The sequence below is a fragment of the Esox lucius genome, chromosome 19, assembly GCF_011004845.1.
Source record: "Esox lucius isolate fEsoLuc1 chromosome 19, fEsoLuc1.pri, whole genome shotgun sequence".
In the NCBI taxonomy this organism is placed as follows: Eukaryota; Metazoa; Chordata; class Actinopteri; order Esociformes; family Esocidae; genus Esox; species Esox lucius.
The window spans coordinates 14,956,451-14,975,248 of record NC_047587.1 but is presented as its reverse complement, the minus strand read 5'-3'; the positions used below and the strand labels follow the sequence as shown (position 1 = coordinate 14,975,248).

Genomic DNA, 18,798 nt, shown 5'->3' with positions numbered 1-18,798 from the left:
CATCACAGATCAGTCGTTCAGGTAGTTATTTTTTATTTTTGTAAACAGCAGTCACCTTGGGAATTGAACCCACAACCCTGGCATTGCAAGCGCCATGCTCTACCAACTGTGTCATAATGGATCATTAATCCGGGAGTCAGGGAAACTGTTTTGTTTTAGGAGTGAAAATTGAATTCAGGTTATACAGCAAAAAATCCTGATTAATATCACAGGGGAAGACCGCCAGATGAATTGGTGGCAGCACTGATATGAGAGCTGTGAAGGATCCCCTACCTTCTCCTTTTCCTTTCTCCAGTTGGACCCTGCCACAGCCAGCTGGGTTTGGACCAGACGTTCCAGTTCTGCGTCCTTCTCCTTGGCCCACTGGGCTCGGAGCTGGGTCAACGCCACCTGGTTCTCGGCCTCCAGGTCAGCCCTCAGCTTCTCCAAGGCAGCTCTGCTCTCCTCTCTAGTCTTCAGCTGACGAGAGACAGAATCAAGTGCCAATGAAACCCAAGGCCGTTCAAACATTTCCCCAGACGTGTAGGGTGATTTTATAACCACTCTTTATTTAGTATTTTCAAATCTGTGTTACGGGCCTAGCCTCTTCCTAGCCAACACTCAAAAGGCATTGGAGAGCTTAAGACCAAGACACCACCGTTTTCACACGGCTGCGTGCTAGGAGGAGACTAGCACTCTCTGGCCAACAATCACCACCAAACAAGGAGTCGCTAGAGCACAATGAGACTAGGTAGCCTTGTCCGACACCCTACCCAGGCGCCACATCTATTTGTGCCGTTTTGCAAACTTTTCTAGCAGTAGGCAAGACAGCACAAATAGATCCGGGGCCAGGCTATAGTTGGAATATAATAAGAGCATCATCACACCTCGTTCTCCCTCCGTTTCTCCTCCTCCACTTTTGTGGCCCGCAGGTTTTCCTCCAGTCGGTCTTTCTCCTTGCAGACGGAGATGTAACACTCCTGCACGGCCAGCATCTCCTCATTCACCTCGGTCACCTTGGCTCTGCGGAGAGGAGACGAACGGCCCGTTAGGTTACACCCCGAAGCGCGTTTACAAATGTGTAAAGGGGCCGGGCCCTCCCGGGACACTTACTGCAGCAACTGGAGGTGTTGCTGGTTTTCCGCCGTGAGGTGCTCCACCTGCGCCGTGTGCTCCCGGGCCAGGTCAGAGCGGACCCGGTTCACCACGTCATCTCTGAACTGCTGCTGGGTCCGCTCGTGCCTGGACGGCAGGGACAAATGCCATGCCAGAACACAGATTATACTGATTTCAGACACAACCGGTTAACCCTTCTCAACACGCCGCAAACATCTCAGCCATAAAGCATCACGGTGGATGGTGATATATGGCCAGCGTACCCGATCACAGGGCTGTACCTGGGCTTTTTGCATGACGAAAACCTTGTAACAATTACTTGTGCCAACTGACTAGTTTTCAAAATGACATCAAAGGAAATTCTGCATTTTAAGCTGCACTTTTGTATGCAACAAAAACACTTTCGTGTGAATAAGTGTGGTGAAACACTATCATTTCAACTAATACTGCAGATACATAATAGACATTTTCTTATAGTACAACATTTCTCATGAAAACAGATTGCAGAGTATGTTCCCTCCCTTTATCTGACACTAACTCAGATGTTAATAACACTATTTAATGTTCTATTTAATCACATGTTAATAACACTATATAATGTTCAATTGAATCACATGTTAATAACACTATATAATGTTCAATTGAATCATGTTAATAATATTATATAATGTTCAGTTTAATGACATGAACTGACCTCTCTGCAGCCTCCTGCTTCTCCTGGTCCAGCTCCTGAATCATCTCTCTCATCTTGGTGCACAGCTCCAAGTTGGCAGCCTTCACTTTCTCTTCGCTCTGCTTCAGCTCAGCGTTCCTATTCTCTAAGATCTGGGGTGGGGGGCAGATGCACAAAACACTGTGGGAATGTTGAGGAATCATGTAACAAGACTTCCATTTCAACAGATGGCTTCCTCGCACTTGAAATACGTGGGGTTCATTATGAGCTGAGTTTGGCTCAGTGAAAAAAAAGGCTAAGACCAATGTTTCTTAAACTAAGGGTTGGGACCCAAAGTTGGCGCTGGGTAAGTGAAAAATGTAGATTGCAAATAATGACAAATACATAATTTCTACCTAATTACAGGGAGGATTTAGGGTGACGGTCAATTTCTCAATTGGTTCCCAAGCTGAAAAAGCTTAAGAATTTAGAAACCAAGTTCAGAAACCAACCTCAACATGTTCTTGCAGACGCTGCCGGTCCTCCTCTAGTTTGGAGAGCTCATTCTGTGATGCTGGATTCCCCAAAGGGGTTTCTGCTGTGGTGATGGTCTTGGCCTGGTCCAGCTGAGTCTGTAGCTGGCCCACCTGAAGGTGCCAGCACCAGAGAAAATAAAAAATACATTTTGGTAAAAGGGTGAGGATCAGTTGTGTACATACAAATATGGTATACATGAAAAGCTGAAAAACATTTTAATTAAATCAGGAAATAACCTTGAGGTTAGTCGTGGAATTCCTCACCTGTCCTTGTGCTTCTCTCAGCTCCTCCTGCAGCAGGTCGATCCTCTGTCTCTTCCCCTTCAGACTGGCCAAACAGCGCTGGAGCTCCGCCCTCAGCTCCCTCACAGCCCAATCATCCTTTTCCCCGGACCGCTGGGGGCTGGCCTCAGACACCTCCACCAGTGGAGTACTGCCAAATTAAACAAAATATGTAAGATGGCCGGCAGACAAATTTGTTGTGCCCTTGAGCAAGGCACTGAAACCACATTGTAACACTACTGTACATCACTCTGAATGAGAATATCTTCCAATATCTTCTAAAAACATAAACCTTTAGCAGATATTTTGATCCAAAGTGACTAAAAACACAAAAACACTAAAAACACATACATGTGGCCCCAAGTATCAGCATTATAAACAGGTTGGGGTCAATTCCATTTACATTTTTCATTTAGATTTCTTCCTGATTTCACTAAATTAAAAGAGAACCCCTGTCCAAGCTGAAGATGAAACCAAGAAGATAACAAGAAGTTCAAACACCACCTATACACACCTGAGGGGCGTAACATCCAGTTGTTTTATTGAATTCAGTACCTGTGAAGTCGGCCATTTTTCCAGTTGGACCTCTTGATCCCAAGGTCTACGTAAGAGTCCGACAGTTGTTTTTCCCAGCTGCAGTTATCCGTTTTCCTCTCTAGAGAGATGACTCCATGTTTCACTGCTGACTCATACAGACAGATCTGCTCCTTCAGGTCAGACAGTTCCTCCTAAGAAGTTATTCAAAAGAAAATGTTGATACATTTACATTTTGTTATCCATTTCTCCGCATCCAAGTTAGTATATGAAGACAAACTAAATTAGCAAAACCTGCAAGGCCCGGTTCATGTTGTCGGTCATGGTCTTGGCTGAGAGGCTCTGCTGTAGTTTGACCTGCAGCTGGCCCATCTCCTGCACTGAACCTACAATGCACCAGGAAGAGCACAATTAGCAGGGCATAGACGTTAGCGGGACAATGATAAAGCACTTCTCACAGTGATGACATCACTCAAACAAAAACCCACCGGTCTGAAGCAGGCCGGCACACCTCCGCTGGCTGTCCTCCAGGCACTGTGTGAGAGAGTTGACCACGCCGGCCTTCTCCACCTGCTCCTCCTCTCGCTGCCTCTCCTGCTGCTTCAGCTGAGCCTGCAGACGCTCAACCACCACCGCCTGGGAAAACAGCAATATAGTAATGGTATAGCCCGGGGGACAGGACAAGGGCACAGCCCGGGGGACAGGACAAGGGCACAGCCCGGGGGACAGGACAAGGGCACAGCCCGGGGGACAGGACAAGGGCACAGCCCGGGGGACAGGACAAGGGCACAGCCCAGGGGACAGGACAAGGGCACAGCCCAGGGGACAGCCCAACCAAACAAAACAGTAGCAGTGCTGGCTAAGACGTCCTACTTAGAAGGAACCAACCCATTCGTGTCCTGACCTGTTCGTCCAGGGCCCGGTCAGCGGCGTCCAGCCTCTGCTGCAGGACCAACAGCTTGGCGTCGTGCTGCTCGCGGACCACCGTGAGGTCCCGGTCATGTTGCTCTCTGACGCGCGCCAGGCTCTCCGACCGACACAGCTCAGCCATCTGCTGCTGCAGGCTGTCTACCGCTGCCTCCGCTGCTCGCTGATTCTTCACATTCTGCAGGCAGGCAGGCAGACACATGGCAAAATGAGTACTAGCGTTCCGCAGGCTGATTCCCAGCTATCCTCTCCAAACACTCCCAGTCTTGGATCGCGGCCTGAGGTCAAAATGGGTCTGGGGATTTTCACTATTACGTGTATTACAAGTGGTGGGTTACTCTCATATCTATGGAGGCCACAATTGACAATCCATGATATCAGCATAATAATCCAAACCACCTTCTGAGTCCATAGAGTGCCACTAGGAGCCTTGTGAGATGCACTTCATGTACTGGATTGAGTTTAAGTTCCCTTGGGCTTGTTATACAACTCCATCCAAAATACCATGGCCCTCATTCATGAAACGTATGATCAAATTAGAAGATATAAAATGAAGATCATTTCACCAACAGAGCTGGTACTCATCAGTATGATCTTTGGCGTATCCTTACGATCAAATGCATGTCTGGTGGGAGACTATGTAAACCAACGTCAGAAAATAAGATCATGCCTGATTCTCAATATGACCATCATTATCACGAAAAACAACAAGCGTAACAGCCTCAGTAACAACAACCACAATTAGAATTATAGGTAATAAAAAATATGACAAAGAATTTAACAAACGTACCCGAATATTATATATTGTATTACTACCGTAGGCTGTTATTGTATTATTTTTTCACATTTTCTATTTCACTTTATTCTGCATTTTCTTATTTCTGTTGTCCATGCATTTGTAAGTTTTGAAACGCCTTTGTGTATGTAATGCCCTAGATATATAAACATGATATGACAAACTTTTTCTAAGTCACTCAGGCAGTATCGACATACTTGGAGATCATAAATGGTTGTTATAATTTTGTTGGCTGGCAATCTTAATTGGCTAACAGGTTTTAAACTGACTAGTGGAAAGATACCTAACGATGGCAGAGCTTGCTCTTTTAAAGGACTTTGGCTCTGGGCTGAGACATGAGTGTTCCGTAACTGCACCGATTTTGTCATGGAAAATGACAAATGGTTAATTAGCCATTTCAGTCTTTAATTTATGTTCAAATATGTCATTTCATAGGTTGCTGAACACCACATCCGAGGAAAACCAAAAGCAGCAACACCATAATGGTCTAATCTGACAGTACAGAATTAAACAACCCAATTGCATTCGAACCGTTACATACATCATAGTCAACGACTTAAACGGGCCAGAACCCCACCTCGTGATCCCGGTCATTCAGAGCCTGAACCTGCAGCTCCAGAGTCTTGATGCTAGCCTGAAGCTGCACCTCTCTCTCCTGGGCGTCCTCCAGCAACCGGCCGGACTCCTTCAGACTCACCCCAAGGCCCTCCTTCTCATCTGTCACAGGAATAACACATCAGACACAGTATCCATCATGGGCTGGTTACAATACTCTGTGGAGGACACACCTTGAAAAATCCCTGCGAGCTAAAACCCAGAAAGCAACTAGTTTAAGGTGTTTATACCCCACCAGTCCAGGAAATAAACCAAACTTGTTTCTTTTATCCCCAACTCCGCTACCAATTCTAAAGTCTGTCAGTGGATTGACCATAGCCTTTGAGCTGACGAACACATCCAGCTACCTTTCACAATGGCAAACTGATGCTCCAGGTATCTCACGCTGCGTCTAGAGTCCTCCAGTTTCCTCTCTAGGTCTTCGATCTGTCTCAGCTGGGCCTTGTTCAGGATCTGAATCTGGGCTAGCTGCTGACTATCGGCCGTCTCTGAAACACATGAAGAAACACTTCAGTGAAGCTGGTGCCCGAGTTCACTGCAGAAATAGGATATGGTTCACCTATCAGAAGATGATGATTGTGTGACCAACCGGGGTTTACCCAGTTAAACATCAGCACTCCTACTGAGAGATTGAACACAGGCCCAAAGACAAGTATCAAAGTAAGACAGGGTCAGTGCCGCTATGAAAATAGAAAACTTATTTTGTGACTTAAGCCCTGATTCAGCACAGCAACTCCGGGAGAACCCAGAACAGTCAATGTCGAGATACGGGGCATTAATTCCGAAGCTCATCCAATGTCGTTCTTACCTTGCTGATGGCTAAATCAGAAAATCTAGACTGGAATCTTCACGCAGCCCAAAAAACAAATACGGTGTGGGACCCCTCGGCTAACCTGCGAACGGCGTTCAAATGTTGTTGTTGTTGTGACGCAGCTAATTGTGAGGCAGTGATTTCACTGACCGTTCAGGGGACCCTTGAATCTAATAATTCATGTGACTCTCACAACACCGTCACAAGACCTTGCCACAAGACATTGCGAAGAGGCTCACTCTGTGCAGAGTCCAGGAATTCCCTCTGCAGCTGATCGAAGTTGCCATCTTGGTGCTGGAGGGGGACCTCAGTGTTGAACATCTTGGCCTGGCTGTCAAGCTGGTATGGGTTGTAGCTGGCCTTATAATGGTCACCGGATGCTTCACTGGTGAATTTCTGCCGGAGCACAACACATAACCGCAATAAAACAACAGAACAACAAGAGCAACAACAGTATGAAAAGATAATAATGAGCACAAATTAGAAACGCCGTTCATTGCAAGTTACAGTATGCATCTTAATTGAGCTTGTTTATAGAAAATAAGTTACTATACAACAACACAAGTAAAATTACCAGACACTAGTTAGCATTACAATGACAATTTCCTGAGCATGTTACGAAACACTTTGTTCACCTGGAAATGTTTTCTGGGAATGTTTTGAGCGCCAGCGTGGCGCTGCACGTCCCTCAGCACCCCTGTCCTCTGTTGGTACTCCGCCCCGGGGGCGGCACTTCCGTGTGGGTACGGCTCACCTGCATACCCGTCCTCCACTGACAAATCACGGTCGGTGGCTAAAGACTGCTCCGTGCTCACGCCGGTGTAGGCAAAACCCTCACCAGGGTCGAACGGCTGGTAGTCCTGTGACAAGTAGATGTTTTAACCAACAAGATGCAACCAGATTTGAATGAATGAACATATCTACATACATATACACTTTTTTCTCAATCACTAAACCTATTTTGACCACCAACCAGGGGGTCACAAAGAACAACCAGGGACTAGATTCCCTGGACAAACAGTGCCGGACCGAACAAACACTTTCAACGGACAATCTCCTTTGAATATGCTCCTGGTTTTCTATTCAGCTTTTCCGACATATAAATCATGCGACGTGCCTGCTGGTACTCCTGTTCTGGCTGGTCCCAGGTTGGGGCAAGAGGATAACCCTGTTGAGGGTTACCGGCATGGCCGTTTATCTGCCCAGCAACAGTCTCACTCTCATATGGGTACTCGTCATGGTAGGACGCGTTCTCGTAGTCTTCCTCGTAGTGCTACACAGAGATAAGAAGATCACATTGTTTCTCTAAAAGTATACTTGACCCAAAGAAAATGCAGTATAAAACTGAACCGCTTCTCGGAAAACCTAGAAAATACAATCAACATTTATGTTAGCTAATATTACATTTATTTTTACGTTAAGGCAGAGAAATGCATTTGAAACATGACGTTTATTGAACAGAGGTTAGAAATCTTACTCACCTCTTCGTGTGAGGCTGGCGTTTGGTGATCTGACCATCCATTTAGCGGTTGGTTCCACGTGGGCTGTTGTCTGAGAGATCAGTACAAAACAACTTTACTGCCTCTCAAGTCTCTACTAACTCACAACACTTGTCTGAGCAATCCACCACTGAGAAGTGTGAAATTAATTACATTCTTGATCAACATCCAACAGAAAGGTGGGTTCCACACAATGCCATGACAACAGGTTGAAACACAAACTGACAGTAAGAGGATAAGTTTAAGAGATTAGTTGTGTATGTGCCAAGACTTAAAGGGTGTGTGTGTGTGTGTGTTGGGCTAGAGGATGTAATAGTGGAGAACACCAAGACAGAACCCACAGCTTGGGTACAAATCCTACCCCAGCACAACAGCAGGCCTCCTATACCCAAACAGATTTTTCCCTTTAAATTTAAAGGCTGCTTCCTTCACCTGCTCATGTTTATGAGTTACTAATTTCAGGATTTTGATTCATGGCAGTGAGGTCTATGATTTATTTTTATTAGTTACTGAAAACCGTTCCATGTTGCCCATTTGTAACTTTGAAATAATAACTTGCTGCTAACCATCTTGGCCGGGACACTCTAGAGAAAGTGATTAATGTCCATGAGTCATTCCTTGTTAAATGAAAGTTAAATAAACTTTTAAAAATTCACCAACACCTGTGAATTAATACAAAAGAAAGTTAAACTATGCCCACCTGTTGCGTGCGTCTGTCTGGTTGCAGGGAGAGTCCAGTTCTGGGGAGGAGCAGTCCCGGCTGTCCTCCAGCATGTCATCAGGGAGGTCTGTCAGCAGCTTGTGGAGCTAATGGAGTAGAAATGGAAAAACACACACCAGCACACAGCCGTGACTCACCACCCTCTCGTTACCTAGGTAACCGCTACACTGTGACAATAGCCCTCGGGGCGGGGGCACCATCCATGTCCAGTCCCTCACAATATTTTTCAGGAGTTAATAAGCAACTCAGACAGAAAGAGAGAAGGGGAATGGACACAAATCCCCTCGGTTATCTTTCCACACAGATCCATTTCAGACTTGGCTAAAACAAAACAGCCACGGACAACACAGTAATGTGACGCGCCCTGGCCAGATTAGTCTCCCTGACAGCCAGTGACATACATGCGCTCTAACCTGAAGAGAGCAGCTACAGGGATCCCACAGTGAAGAACAGGTCTGCTTCTAAAATGCTTCTTATTCCTCACAGTTAATAACTAACCCTGGACGAAAGCAGAAACCACACAGGGATCGGGGTGAGAAGACACTGGAGATAAGAACGAGAAGAAAAAAACGCAGAGACATCTACTCACTTCCCAAAGGGACTGTTGGATGTTCCGCACATCCTCCACTGTGTCCTCAACCATGGGACCCATGATGACCCCGATCACAGCCGGACTCATGTCCCGCCCGCTCGGTAAAAAACTAAAGGGTGCCCGAGAAAAGGATTTCACCTACCCACATCCCCCTCACGCACTTATCAGCAGAACCGAACGAACACTGCCTTAAATGCCGAGCCACATAATTCCAGTCTTGTCTCACAGAGGCTCATTTGTTTTGACTGAAACGCTGAGAGCAAAGCACATTTTAGACTACTAGGCTGGCCTTGTGTGTTTAAGTTCCAGATAGGCTCGCTCTATTGTCTGTATACACACACACACACACACACACACACACACACACACACACACACACACACACACACACACACACACACACACACACACACACACACACACACACACACACACACACACACACACACACACACACACACACACACACACACACACACACACACACACACACACACACACACACACACACACACACACACACACACACACACACACACACACACACACACACACACACACACACACACACACACACACACACACACAAAACACCCTAGGTTAACTGGAGCAGAAATATTGCCACCAGAGACTAATATTCCCCCCCATGCACATGTAGCATGGTGTACATACAACACGAGGAAAATAGTTCTCTTCTTCACATCGAATACTTTCCAGTCCTGTATGATTGTGCAGCGTTAATCCAATCAGGGTGGACATAATCCAGCCACGCATGGTCTAGTCCAGTTAAACGCAGCTCTGCTGCTTTATAATCCAGGCTCAGGGCCATGCCGGCACCAGCCTAGTCTGACACGGCACCACACCAGCCTCCCACTGAGAGGGCGTAATGAACTGAATTACATAAAGAAAAATGACGGAGTATTGGGGCAGAGCAGAGCTAGTTTCAGTGTGACACACCTGCGCTGCCTACATCTAGCCAATAACATGGCAGATGCAGGTACGGTGGGGAAGACAGCCGACCGGTGAGTAAAGCTTTAGGCATGTCCATATCTGACTGGAGCATTTCAAACGCAAAAAGCCTGGGGCACGGGTGACTCAACTCCAGTCTCTCAGGTCCCAAACACTACTTGCTTTAAATTTTAGATGGATTCAAATCTCAGAAGCTCTGAATGCAATAAAAAATAAATTTAAATGATCTTTTAGCCCTTCAGGACCAGATTTGAATACCCCTGTCTTTGGGGAGTTGAAGATAGGGACAACAGCAATATTTGCCCGTTCTTTCTATAGTTGGTCAAGCTTCATGGAGTTGGAGATCTTTGAAGAGCAATTTTCTAAAATATCCTAAAATTTATATTTTTTAAGCTGTGTCAGTACTGTATGTTTGGGGTCCTTATCCAGCTGGTAGTTCTACCAAGTCCTTATCCAGCTGGTTCTACCAAGTCTCTTGCAGACATCAGAAGGATTTCTTCCAGGATTTCTGTCCTTTGCTGTATCCATTCCGTCATGCACCGTGACAAGCTTTCCAGGACCTCACACAGAGAAGCATCCCCATAGCCTCCATGTGTTGCAGTAGGGATGGTGTTCTCAACTTGATGTGTTAGCCTTGTGCTTATGCAATAAATGTATTCTGGTATATTTGTCATAAACTTTGAACAATTTGTGGATTGCTTCACTTTGACATTACATATTTGTCATGTGTCAAATTAATTGTATTCTAAAGTAAGTATTTATTTTTTTGCAAAAGCATAATGATTAGAAACACACACACACACACACACACACTTAGTGTAAGATTCACAGAAGAATTATAGAATTATTCTCTAATGCCAGGTTCCACAGCACAACGTCTTATTAGATGCTAACTGCCATCCTTTGCACCATTCCACAGCACAACGTCTAGCGTTTTTATAATTTGGATAAGCCAAATTCAGGTATAGTGCATTGAACTTGAGCCAATGGAATGGGTGGCTAAGAAAGTGCTGTGGGCTATACCCTGTATTTTCCCCCAAGAATTGACACTATATGGATTTTTTATACCCTAATGAGTAATTCTCTAATGTCATGTTCCACAGCACAATGTTATGTTTTTTATGTTTTATAAGGCAACTTGCATAGACCAAATTCAGGTATAGTGAAAGTGCTATTGTGATTTAAATTATTTTATACCCATTTAATTATTATATTTTTTGCTCGTTGCATTCATTACAAAACTTGTTGAATGTCCCATCTTTACACTTTACTGTCTTTAGAATGAATTACACACTATACATTATATTGAGATTGGCGCTTTTATTCTAAACATTAAAATACGATAATGATGTAATTGTTAGTGTTACCGGCAGAATACTTGTGTCAGTAAGAGGAACTAGTCCAAGGTGGCGCTGTGAGCACATTCAGAGCTGTGCAACAAAAGCTATATCTAATTATTAAATTGAGGTAATTAAGCGACTGCCAATCGACAATTTATTAAATTAATCTAATCTACAAAGGAAGGAATCAATCTTGGTGTGTTCGCCACATGTAATGTCTGACAAGAAGCAAAAGAACGATGAAAAAAAAAAAGGTTGCTAGCTTGCTTGGCGAACCTTCATCACCCTCACTAGTTAATAACGTGCTTATGGACAATTGCCACAACTACGCTGTCACGTCAGACTCAACAACATTTTAACGTACTATTATGAAAGAGGAAGACTTCCCATCACACATAGCAAGCTACCGCTGTCAAAACGAGGCAAGTCTACTTTAATGATCGATTCTGCGGACATCGTCTCCACCCTCTCCCATCTTATCAATTCCAGAGCTGACAAGTTGGAAAACAAAATTGAGGGTATAATTAAAATAGTTGACGATGTGTGCGGTTAACTACTATTAAAAGGAAAATCTGCTCAGCTTGAACAACAAATACAAGACGAACGCAGCAGAGCCAGCCTGCTGGAATGAATGTAAACATTATACAAACCAGAGTCCAAAAAAGTTGGGACACTGTACAAATTGTGAGTAAAAAAGGAATGGAATAATTAACAAATCTCATAAACATAAGTAATTCACAATAGAATATAGATAACATATCGAATGTTCAAGTGAGACATTTTGTAATGTCAAGCCAAATAGTGGAGCAATATCAGAAAGGAGTTTCTCGCATGAACTGCCACCTTAACGTGGTGGAGGGGTTTGAGTACCCGAGTGACCCTAGGAGCTATATGCCCCTGGTAGGGTCTCCCAAGGCAAACAGGTCTTAGGCGACGGGTCAGACTAAGAGCGGTTCAAAACCCCCTTAATGATGCCTAAGAATGAGTTCCGTGACGTCGCCTGGTATGGCGCAGCCGGGGCCCCACCCAGGAGCAGGCCCGAACGGGCGACGTGAGGCCGCCTTCCCGTGGGCTCACCACCCACGGGAGGGACCATAAGGGGCCGGTGTGAAGAGGAGGCAGTCGAAGGCAGGGGCCTAGACAACCCGATCTCTGGACACGGAAACTGGCTCTAGGGACGTGGAATGTCACCTCGCTGGCGGGGAAGGAGCCTGAGATCGTGCGTGAGGTTGAAAGGTTCCGATTAGAGGTAGTCGGGATCACCTCTACGCACGGCTTGGGCTCTGGAACCACACTCCTTGAGAGAGGATGGACTCTTCACCACTCTGGAGTTGCCCATGGTGAGAGGCGGCGGGCTGGTGTGGGTGTGCTTAGAGCTCCCCAGCTCTGCCGCCATGTGTTGGTGTTTACCCCGGTGAACGAGAGGGTTGTTTCCCTGCGCCTACGGGTCGGGGATAAGTCTCTCACTGCTGTTTGTGCCTACGGGCCGAACGGCAGTTCAGAGTACCCGACCTTCTTGGAGTCTCTGGGAGGGGTGCTGGAAAGTGCTCCGACTGGGGACTCTTTCGTTCTACTGGGGGACTTCAACGCCCACGTGGGCAACGACAGTGACACCTGGAGGGGTGTGATTGGGAGGAACGGCCCCCCTGATCTGAACCCGAGTGGTGTTCAGTTATTGGACTTCTGTGCTAGTCACAGTTTGTCCATAACGAACACCATGTTCATGCATAAGGGTGTCCATCAGTGCACGTGGCACCAGGACACCCTAGGCCGCAGGTCGATGATCGACTTTGTTGTCGTTTCCTCTGACCTGCGGCCGTATGTCCTGGACACTCGGGTGAAGAGAGGGGCGGAGCTGTCAACTGATCACCACCTGGTGGTGAGTTGGATCCGATGGCGGGGGAGGAAGCTGGACAGACTCGGCAGGCCCAAGCGTACTGTAAGGGTCTGCTGGGAACGTCTGGCCGAGTCTCCTGTCAGAGAGATCTTTAACTCCCACCTCCGGCAGAGCTTCGACTGGATCCCGAGGGAGGCTGGAGATATTGAGTCCGAGTGGACCATGTTCTCCACCGCCATTGTCGAAGCGGCCGCTTCGAGGATTTCCTTAATCCCGCTGTCACGTCTTCCATTGAGGAAGCAGAGGACGAGGGCTCAGAGGTGGACTTGTCCATCACCCGGGCTGAAGTCACAGAGGTGGTCAAGAAACTCCTCGATGGCAAGGCACTGGGGGTGGATGAGATCCGCCCTGAGTACCTCAAGTCTGAATGTTGTGGGGCTGTCTTGGTTGACACGCCTGTGCAACATCGCGTGGCGGTCGGGGACAGTGCCTCTGGGATGGCAGACCGGGGTGGTGGTCCCTCTTTTTAAGAAGGGGGTGTTCCAACTACAGGGGGATCACACTTCTCAGCCTCCCCGGGAAAGTCTATGCCAGGGTACTGGAGAGGAGAATACGGCCGATAGTAGAACCTCGGAATCAGGAGGAACAGTGTGGTTTTCGTCCGGGCCGTGGAACACTGGACCAGCTCTATACCCTCTACGGGGTGCTGGAGGGTTCATGGGAGTTTGCCCAACCAATCCACATGTGTTTTGTGGATTTGTAGAAGGCATTCGACTGTGTCCCTCGCGGCATCCTGTGGAGGGTGATTCGGGAATATGGGGTCCTGGGTCCTTTGCTAAGGGCTGACAGGTCCCTGTACGACCGAAGGAGGAGCTTGGTCCGCATGGCCAGCAGTAAGTCAGATTTGTTCCCAGTGCATGTTGGCAGGGCTGCCCTTTGTTGCCGGTTCTGTTCGTAATTTTTATGGACAGAATTTCTAAGCGCAGCCAGGGGCCGGAGGGTGTCAGGTTTGGGGACCACACGATTTCGTCTCTGCTCTTTGCGGATGATGTTGTCGTGTTGGCCCCTTCAAACCAGGACCTTCAGCATGCGCTGGGACGGTTTGCAGCAGAGTGTGAAGCGGTGGGGATGAAAATCATTACCTCCAAATCCGAGGCCATGGTCCTCAGTCGGAAAAGGGTGGCTTGCCCACTTCAGGTTGGTGGAGAGTGCCTGCCTCAAGTGGAGGAGTTTAAGTATCTAGGGGTCTTGTTCACGAGTGAGGGAAGGATGGAACGGGAGATTGACAGACGGATCGGTGCAGCTTCTGCAGTAATGCAGTCAATGTATCGGTCTGTCGTGGTGAAGAAAGAGCTGAGCCGCAAGGCGAAGCTCTCGATTTACCGGTCAATCTACGTTCCTACTCTCACCTATGGTCATGAGCTTTGGGTCATGACCGAAAGGACAAGATCCCAGATACAGGCGGCCAAAATGAGCTTTCTCCACAGGGTGGCTGGGCGATCCCTTAGAGATAGGGTGAGAAGCTCGGTCACCCGGGAGGAGCTCAGAGTAGAGCCGCTGCTCCTCCACATCGAGAGGGGTCAGCTGAGGTGGCTTGGGCATCTGTTCCGGATGCCTCCTGAACGCCTTCCCGGGAAGGTGTTTCGGGCCTGTCCCAACGGGAAGAGACCCCGGGGAAGACCTAGGACACGCTGGAGGGACTATGTCGCCCGGCTGGCCTGGGAACACCTCGGTGTCCCCTCGGAAGAGCTGGAGGAAGTGTCTAGGGAGAGGGAAGTCTGGGCATCTCTGCTTAGACTGCTGCCCCCCGCGACCCGGCCCCAGATAAGCGGAAGAAGATGGATGGATGGATAACTCAAATTGAAAATGATGCTCTGTTGGATAGTCTAGAAAATGGAATCCTTCACTGGATGTCTACATTTCCCAATGCACTGCTTTGACTGATGCCTGACAAACATACATCTTCAGCTACAAACCTACAGTTGTTTCTGCAAAGGTACAATTTAACTGACATTTGGAGAGGAGTTTCAGAGTGAGAAATTATTTACATGGAGTAACCACTCAAGATCCAAGCAATCTAGAATTGACTATTGGCTGCTCTCTAGAAATATTCGACATAACGCTGGGGTAGAGATTATGGCCACCCCTTTTAACTGATTACAAAGCAAATTCTTATCTGTATCATTTTATTACAATCAAGCTCTGATACCTTTTCTCTTCTTATTGGAAACTCAATAACTCTGTTTTGAAGGACGAAAGGGTCAAATCAAATATAAAGATCAGATCTATTTGAACAGGGCACAGGTTAAAAACAAGTATGGCCGCACATGAGAACTCTCGAAATTCGATACTGCCAGGTACAGCAGTGATTTAGCTAAGGCCAGAAGGAGAGAATATAAAATAATTCACACTATTACCTCACTCACCTCAAGGCCTCCTATAAGCTTGACTTTTTTTTAAAATAAAATCGGCGGTCATGAATACATATGAGAATGTTGGCCTTCATTTTTATACAATGAATAATACCCTTAAAATGAATTGTATCAAACCCCAAAAAAATCCAACTTCTATATGGAACTTCATCTCCCAGCATTCTCGTGTAAGGGTACAATTTATTTTACTCTGCAGTTATAATGTTGATTAAATCCCTGCCTCTCTTTCAAAATTCCACAAACAAGTGTTTCTATCCTCATGTTTGGTATACAAAAATGTTGTTTTCTCCGCACAGGTACAGTGGGGAGAACAAATATTTGATACACGGACAATTTTGCAGGTTTTCCCACTTACAAAGCATGTAGAAATGCTATGTAAATCTGTAATTTTTATCACAGGTACTCTTCAACTGTGAGCGATGGAATCTAAAACAAAAATCCAGAAAATCACATTGTATGATTTTTAAGTCATTAATTTGCATTTTATTGCATGATATAAGTATTTGAGACATCAGAAAAGCAGAACTTAATATTTAGTACAGAAACCTTTGTTTGCAATTACAGCGATCATACGTTTCCTGTAGTTCTTGACCAGGTTGGCACACACTGGAGCAGGGATTTTGGCCCACTCCTCCATACAGACCTTCTCCAGATCCTTCAGGTTTGGGGGCTGTTGCTGGGCAATACAGACTTTCAGCTCCCTCCAAAGATTTTCTATTGGGTTCAGGTCTGGAGACTGGCTAGGCCACTCCAGGACCTTGAGAGGCTTCTTACGGAGCCACTCCTTAGTTGCCCTGGCTGTGTGTTTCGGGTCGTTGTCATGCTGGAAGACCCAGCCACGACCCATCTTCAATGCTCTTACTGAGGGAAGGAGGTTGTTGGCCAAGATCTCACGATACATGGCCCCATCCACCCTCCCCTCAATACGGTAAAGTCGTCCTGTCCCCTTTGCAGAAAAGCATCCCCAAAGAATGATGTTTCCACCTCCATGCTTCAGGCTTGGGATGGTGTTCTTGGGGTTGTACTCATCCTTCTTCTTCCTCCAAACACGGCGAGTGGAGTTTAGACCAAAAAGCTCTATTTCTGTCTCATCAGACCACATGACCTTCTCCCATTCCTCCTCTGGATCATCCAGATGGTCATTGGCAAACTTCAGACGGGCCTGAACATGCGCTGGCTTGAGCAGGGGGACCTTGCGTACAATGTGATTTTCTGGATTTTTGTTTTAGATTCCGTCTCTCACAGTTGAAGTGTACCTATGATAAAAATGACAGACCTCTACATGCTTTGTAAGTAGGAAAACCTGCTAAATCAGCAGTGTATCAAATACTTGTTCTCCCTACTGTACATTTGGAACATCAAAGACATACTTTATAAGAACAAGTGATTGTTTTTTGAGAATTGGTTTAGGAGCAACATAGTACGTGTGAGTCAGCTCTACAGTGATGGAGGCAGTTCGGATTACAACATTACAATGTACCAGTAACACCAAGACCATTTGCAATCTTTTTTGATGCCATCTTCTCTGGGGTGGAAATGCTATCTCAGGGTGCATTTCCTCAAACTCTGTCCAGGATGTCTTTTGAACCAGCTGACACCCATTTTGGCAATATATGCTTCAACCCTACCTTAACTAAAAAACAACAAAAGAATCCGGTCTTTGTTCCAGAATGGCATTGTTTCTGTCCCTTATGTTCTTGCATTTTGGAATACACAAAGAAAACTTGATCCTTACCTAAACCAATAAGATGAGGGAAGTCTCATAAGGTCAATCACAGATGTTATCCGGTTAAATCATTTCTTGTCAGATTTAAAAATGATATTGATGTAAATTGTACCTTTTGTGAAGTGTACCCAGAGACAATCCTCCATTTGTTTTGGCACTGTGAATTTACCCGTAAAATGTGGCAGGATGTCGTTATATATCAGACAATGTTCATGCTGGATTTGAACTTTGGATTGAAAACATTATTTAGCTTTACAAAATGTTATGTGGCTTTGAAAGAAAAATACTTTATTATTAATCTGATTACACTATTTTCTGAAGACCATATTCAAAGGAGTAAATTCTCAACACCCAAACCGCTATTTGTAGTCTTACAAAAATAAATTGAGTTATATCTAAAAACAATCTCGGGAATCTAAGAACCAGAAAGCTGTAAAAACAATAAGGATTTTACCCTATTTTTTTTTTTATAGTTTATAGTCGTCTTTTGTATTGTCAAGCTAATTATTTACTTCTTATGCGTTTGTCTTGCTCTTTGCTGTATCTTTGAACCCCTGCCAACTCTGTTTTTTTTGTTTGTTTTACATCGGTTTTTGAATTGTTAAAAAAAAATAAAAATAGTGCCAGTAATCTCAAATCATGTACTGACACTATGTGGATACGGAATAATTATCATTGTAAAGCTACGGTTTTCAAAATGTTTTGTCAGTGAAAACAATTGTAGTTAAAAAGAAAATGCTTCTGTAGGTACATCATACAATCCTGAGCCAGTGGTTTTGCGGAGGTAGTCTAGCAACAAACAAGCGTGTCAGTGTGTCTCACCTCTTGTTCCCTTGCATAGTCCTCCGGGTCGTACTCCTCTTCCTCATGTTGAGTTTGTAGTGCAGCACTATCAAAGTCGATGGACATGATGACGACGTGATCACAGCGCTAACTGACTTGACATGAAAAAAAGACTCACAAATGATGTGGTGCATTGGATAGAGAGATGGAGGCCTAATTTCTCCTTCACACAAATATACATGACCACCTCCATGTACAGCTCGTTAACTAAAACTATCCATGTTGTAACTAAATACACCATTCAATAACTGAAGGTCTTACCTTTTGTTTTAGATTGCAAATGGTATCCGATTATGTAGTCATGTTATCAGTGTGGAGAACATTAAAAAAAGTAAAAAGTTCAAGTGCGTATATCAGTACAGTAGCTAGTCAGAAAATAAACATGGTACAGCAGGCTGTAATAGTTTGCTAGCCAGCCATCATCAGCCAGATCACATAGCTAGCTAGCTAACATAGCAACCAGTGAACACAAACGAAGCACCTGGCCGTTTGTTGGCAGTCATTGAGAAAAACGAGTTTGTCGAAGGTAACTTGGTAGGAAATGTGAATAACAAAAACCAACACGTCCACTTCCTGTTGGTTCTCGACGCC

General features: G+C 45.6%; 1 protein-coding gene and 1 long non-coding RNA gene across 7 annotated transcripts in view; one reads left to right on the top strand and one right to left on the bottom strand.

Moving 5' to 3' along the window:
• The window catches only part of cep152 (centrosomal protein 152), a 24,707-nt gene extending 5,909 nt beyond the window's left edge, over positions 1-18,798 (bottom strand). For 3 of the 6 annotated variants that reach the window (XM_010883711.5, XM_029115093.2, XM_010883715.4), the window contains exons 1-18: positions 9,058-9,427; positions 8,448-8,554; positions 7,730-7,799; positions 7,366-7,521; positions 6,884-7,108; positions 6,488-6,644; positions 5,785-5,925; positions 5,400-5,539; positions 4,004-4,204; positions 3,588-3,735; positions 3,394-3,485; positions 3,121-3,293; positions 2,521-2,716; positions 2,260-2,394; positions 1,790-1,920; positions 1,093-1,221; positions 867-1,002; positions 274-459 (exon numbers count right to left, since the gene is read on the bottom strand). In XM_010883711.5, coding sequence (XP_010882013.2) covers positions 274-459; positions 867-1,002; positions 1,093-1,221; positions 1,790-1,920; positions 2,260-2,394; positions 2,521-2,716; positions 3,121-3,293; positions 3,394-3,485; positions 3,588-3,735; positions 4,004-4,204; positions 5,400-5,539; positions 5,785-5,925; positions 6,488-6,644; positions 6,884-7,108; positions 7,366-7,521; positions 7,730-7,799; positions 8,448-8,554; positions 9,058-9,147 — 2,613 coding nt within the window. In that variant the 5' untranslated portion in view covers positions 9,148-9,427. Of the gene's footprint in view, positions 1-273; positions 460-866; positions 1,003-1,092; positions 1,222-1,789; positions 1,921-2,259; positions 2,395-2,520; positions 2,717-3,120; positions 3,294-3,393; positions 3,486-3,587; positions 3,736-4,003; positions 4,205-5,399; positions 5,540-5,784; positions 5,926-6,487; positions 6,645-6,883; positions 7,109-7,365; positions 7,522-7,729; positions 7,800-8,447; positions 8,555-9,057; positions 9,428-18,186; positions 18,303-18,468 lie in introns of those variants that run through there. The other 3 variants (XM_010883713.4, XM_010883712.4, XM_010883714.5) reach the window with 3 other exon arrangements.
• Positions 1,971-9,051, top strand: LOC109614695. The gene is made up of 5 exons (XR_002195639.2): positions 1,971-2,114; positions 2,278-2,443; positions 2,569-2,737; positions 8,475-8,623; positions 8,955-9,051. It is a non-coding gene; the product is annotated as an uncharacterized LOC109614695 (long non-coding RNA).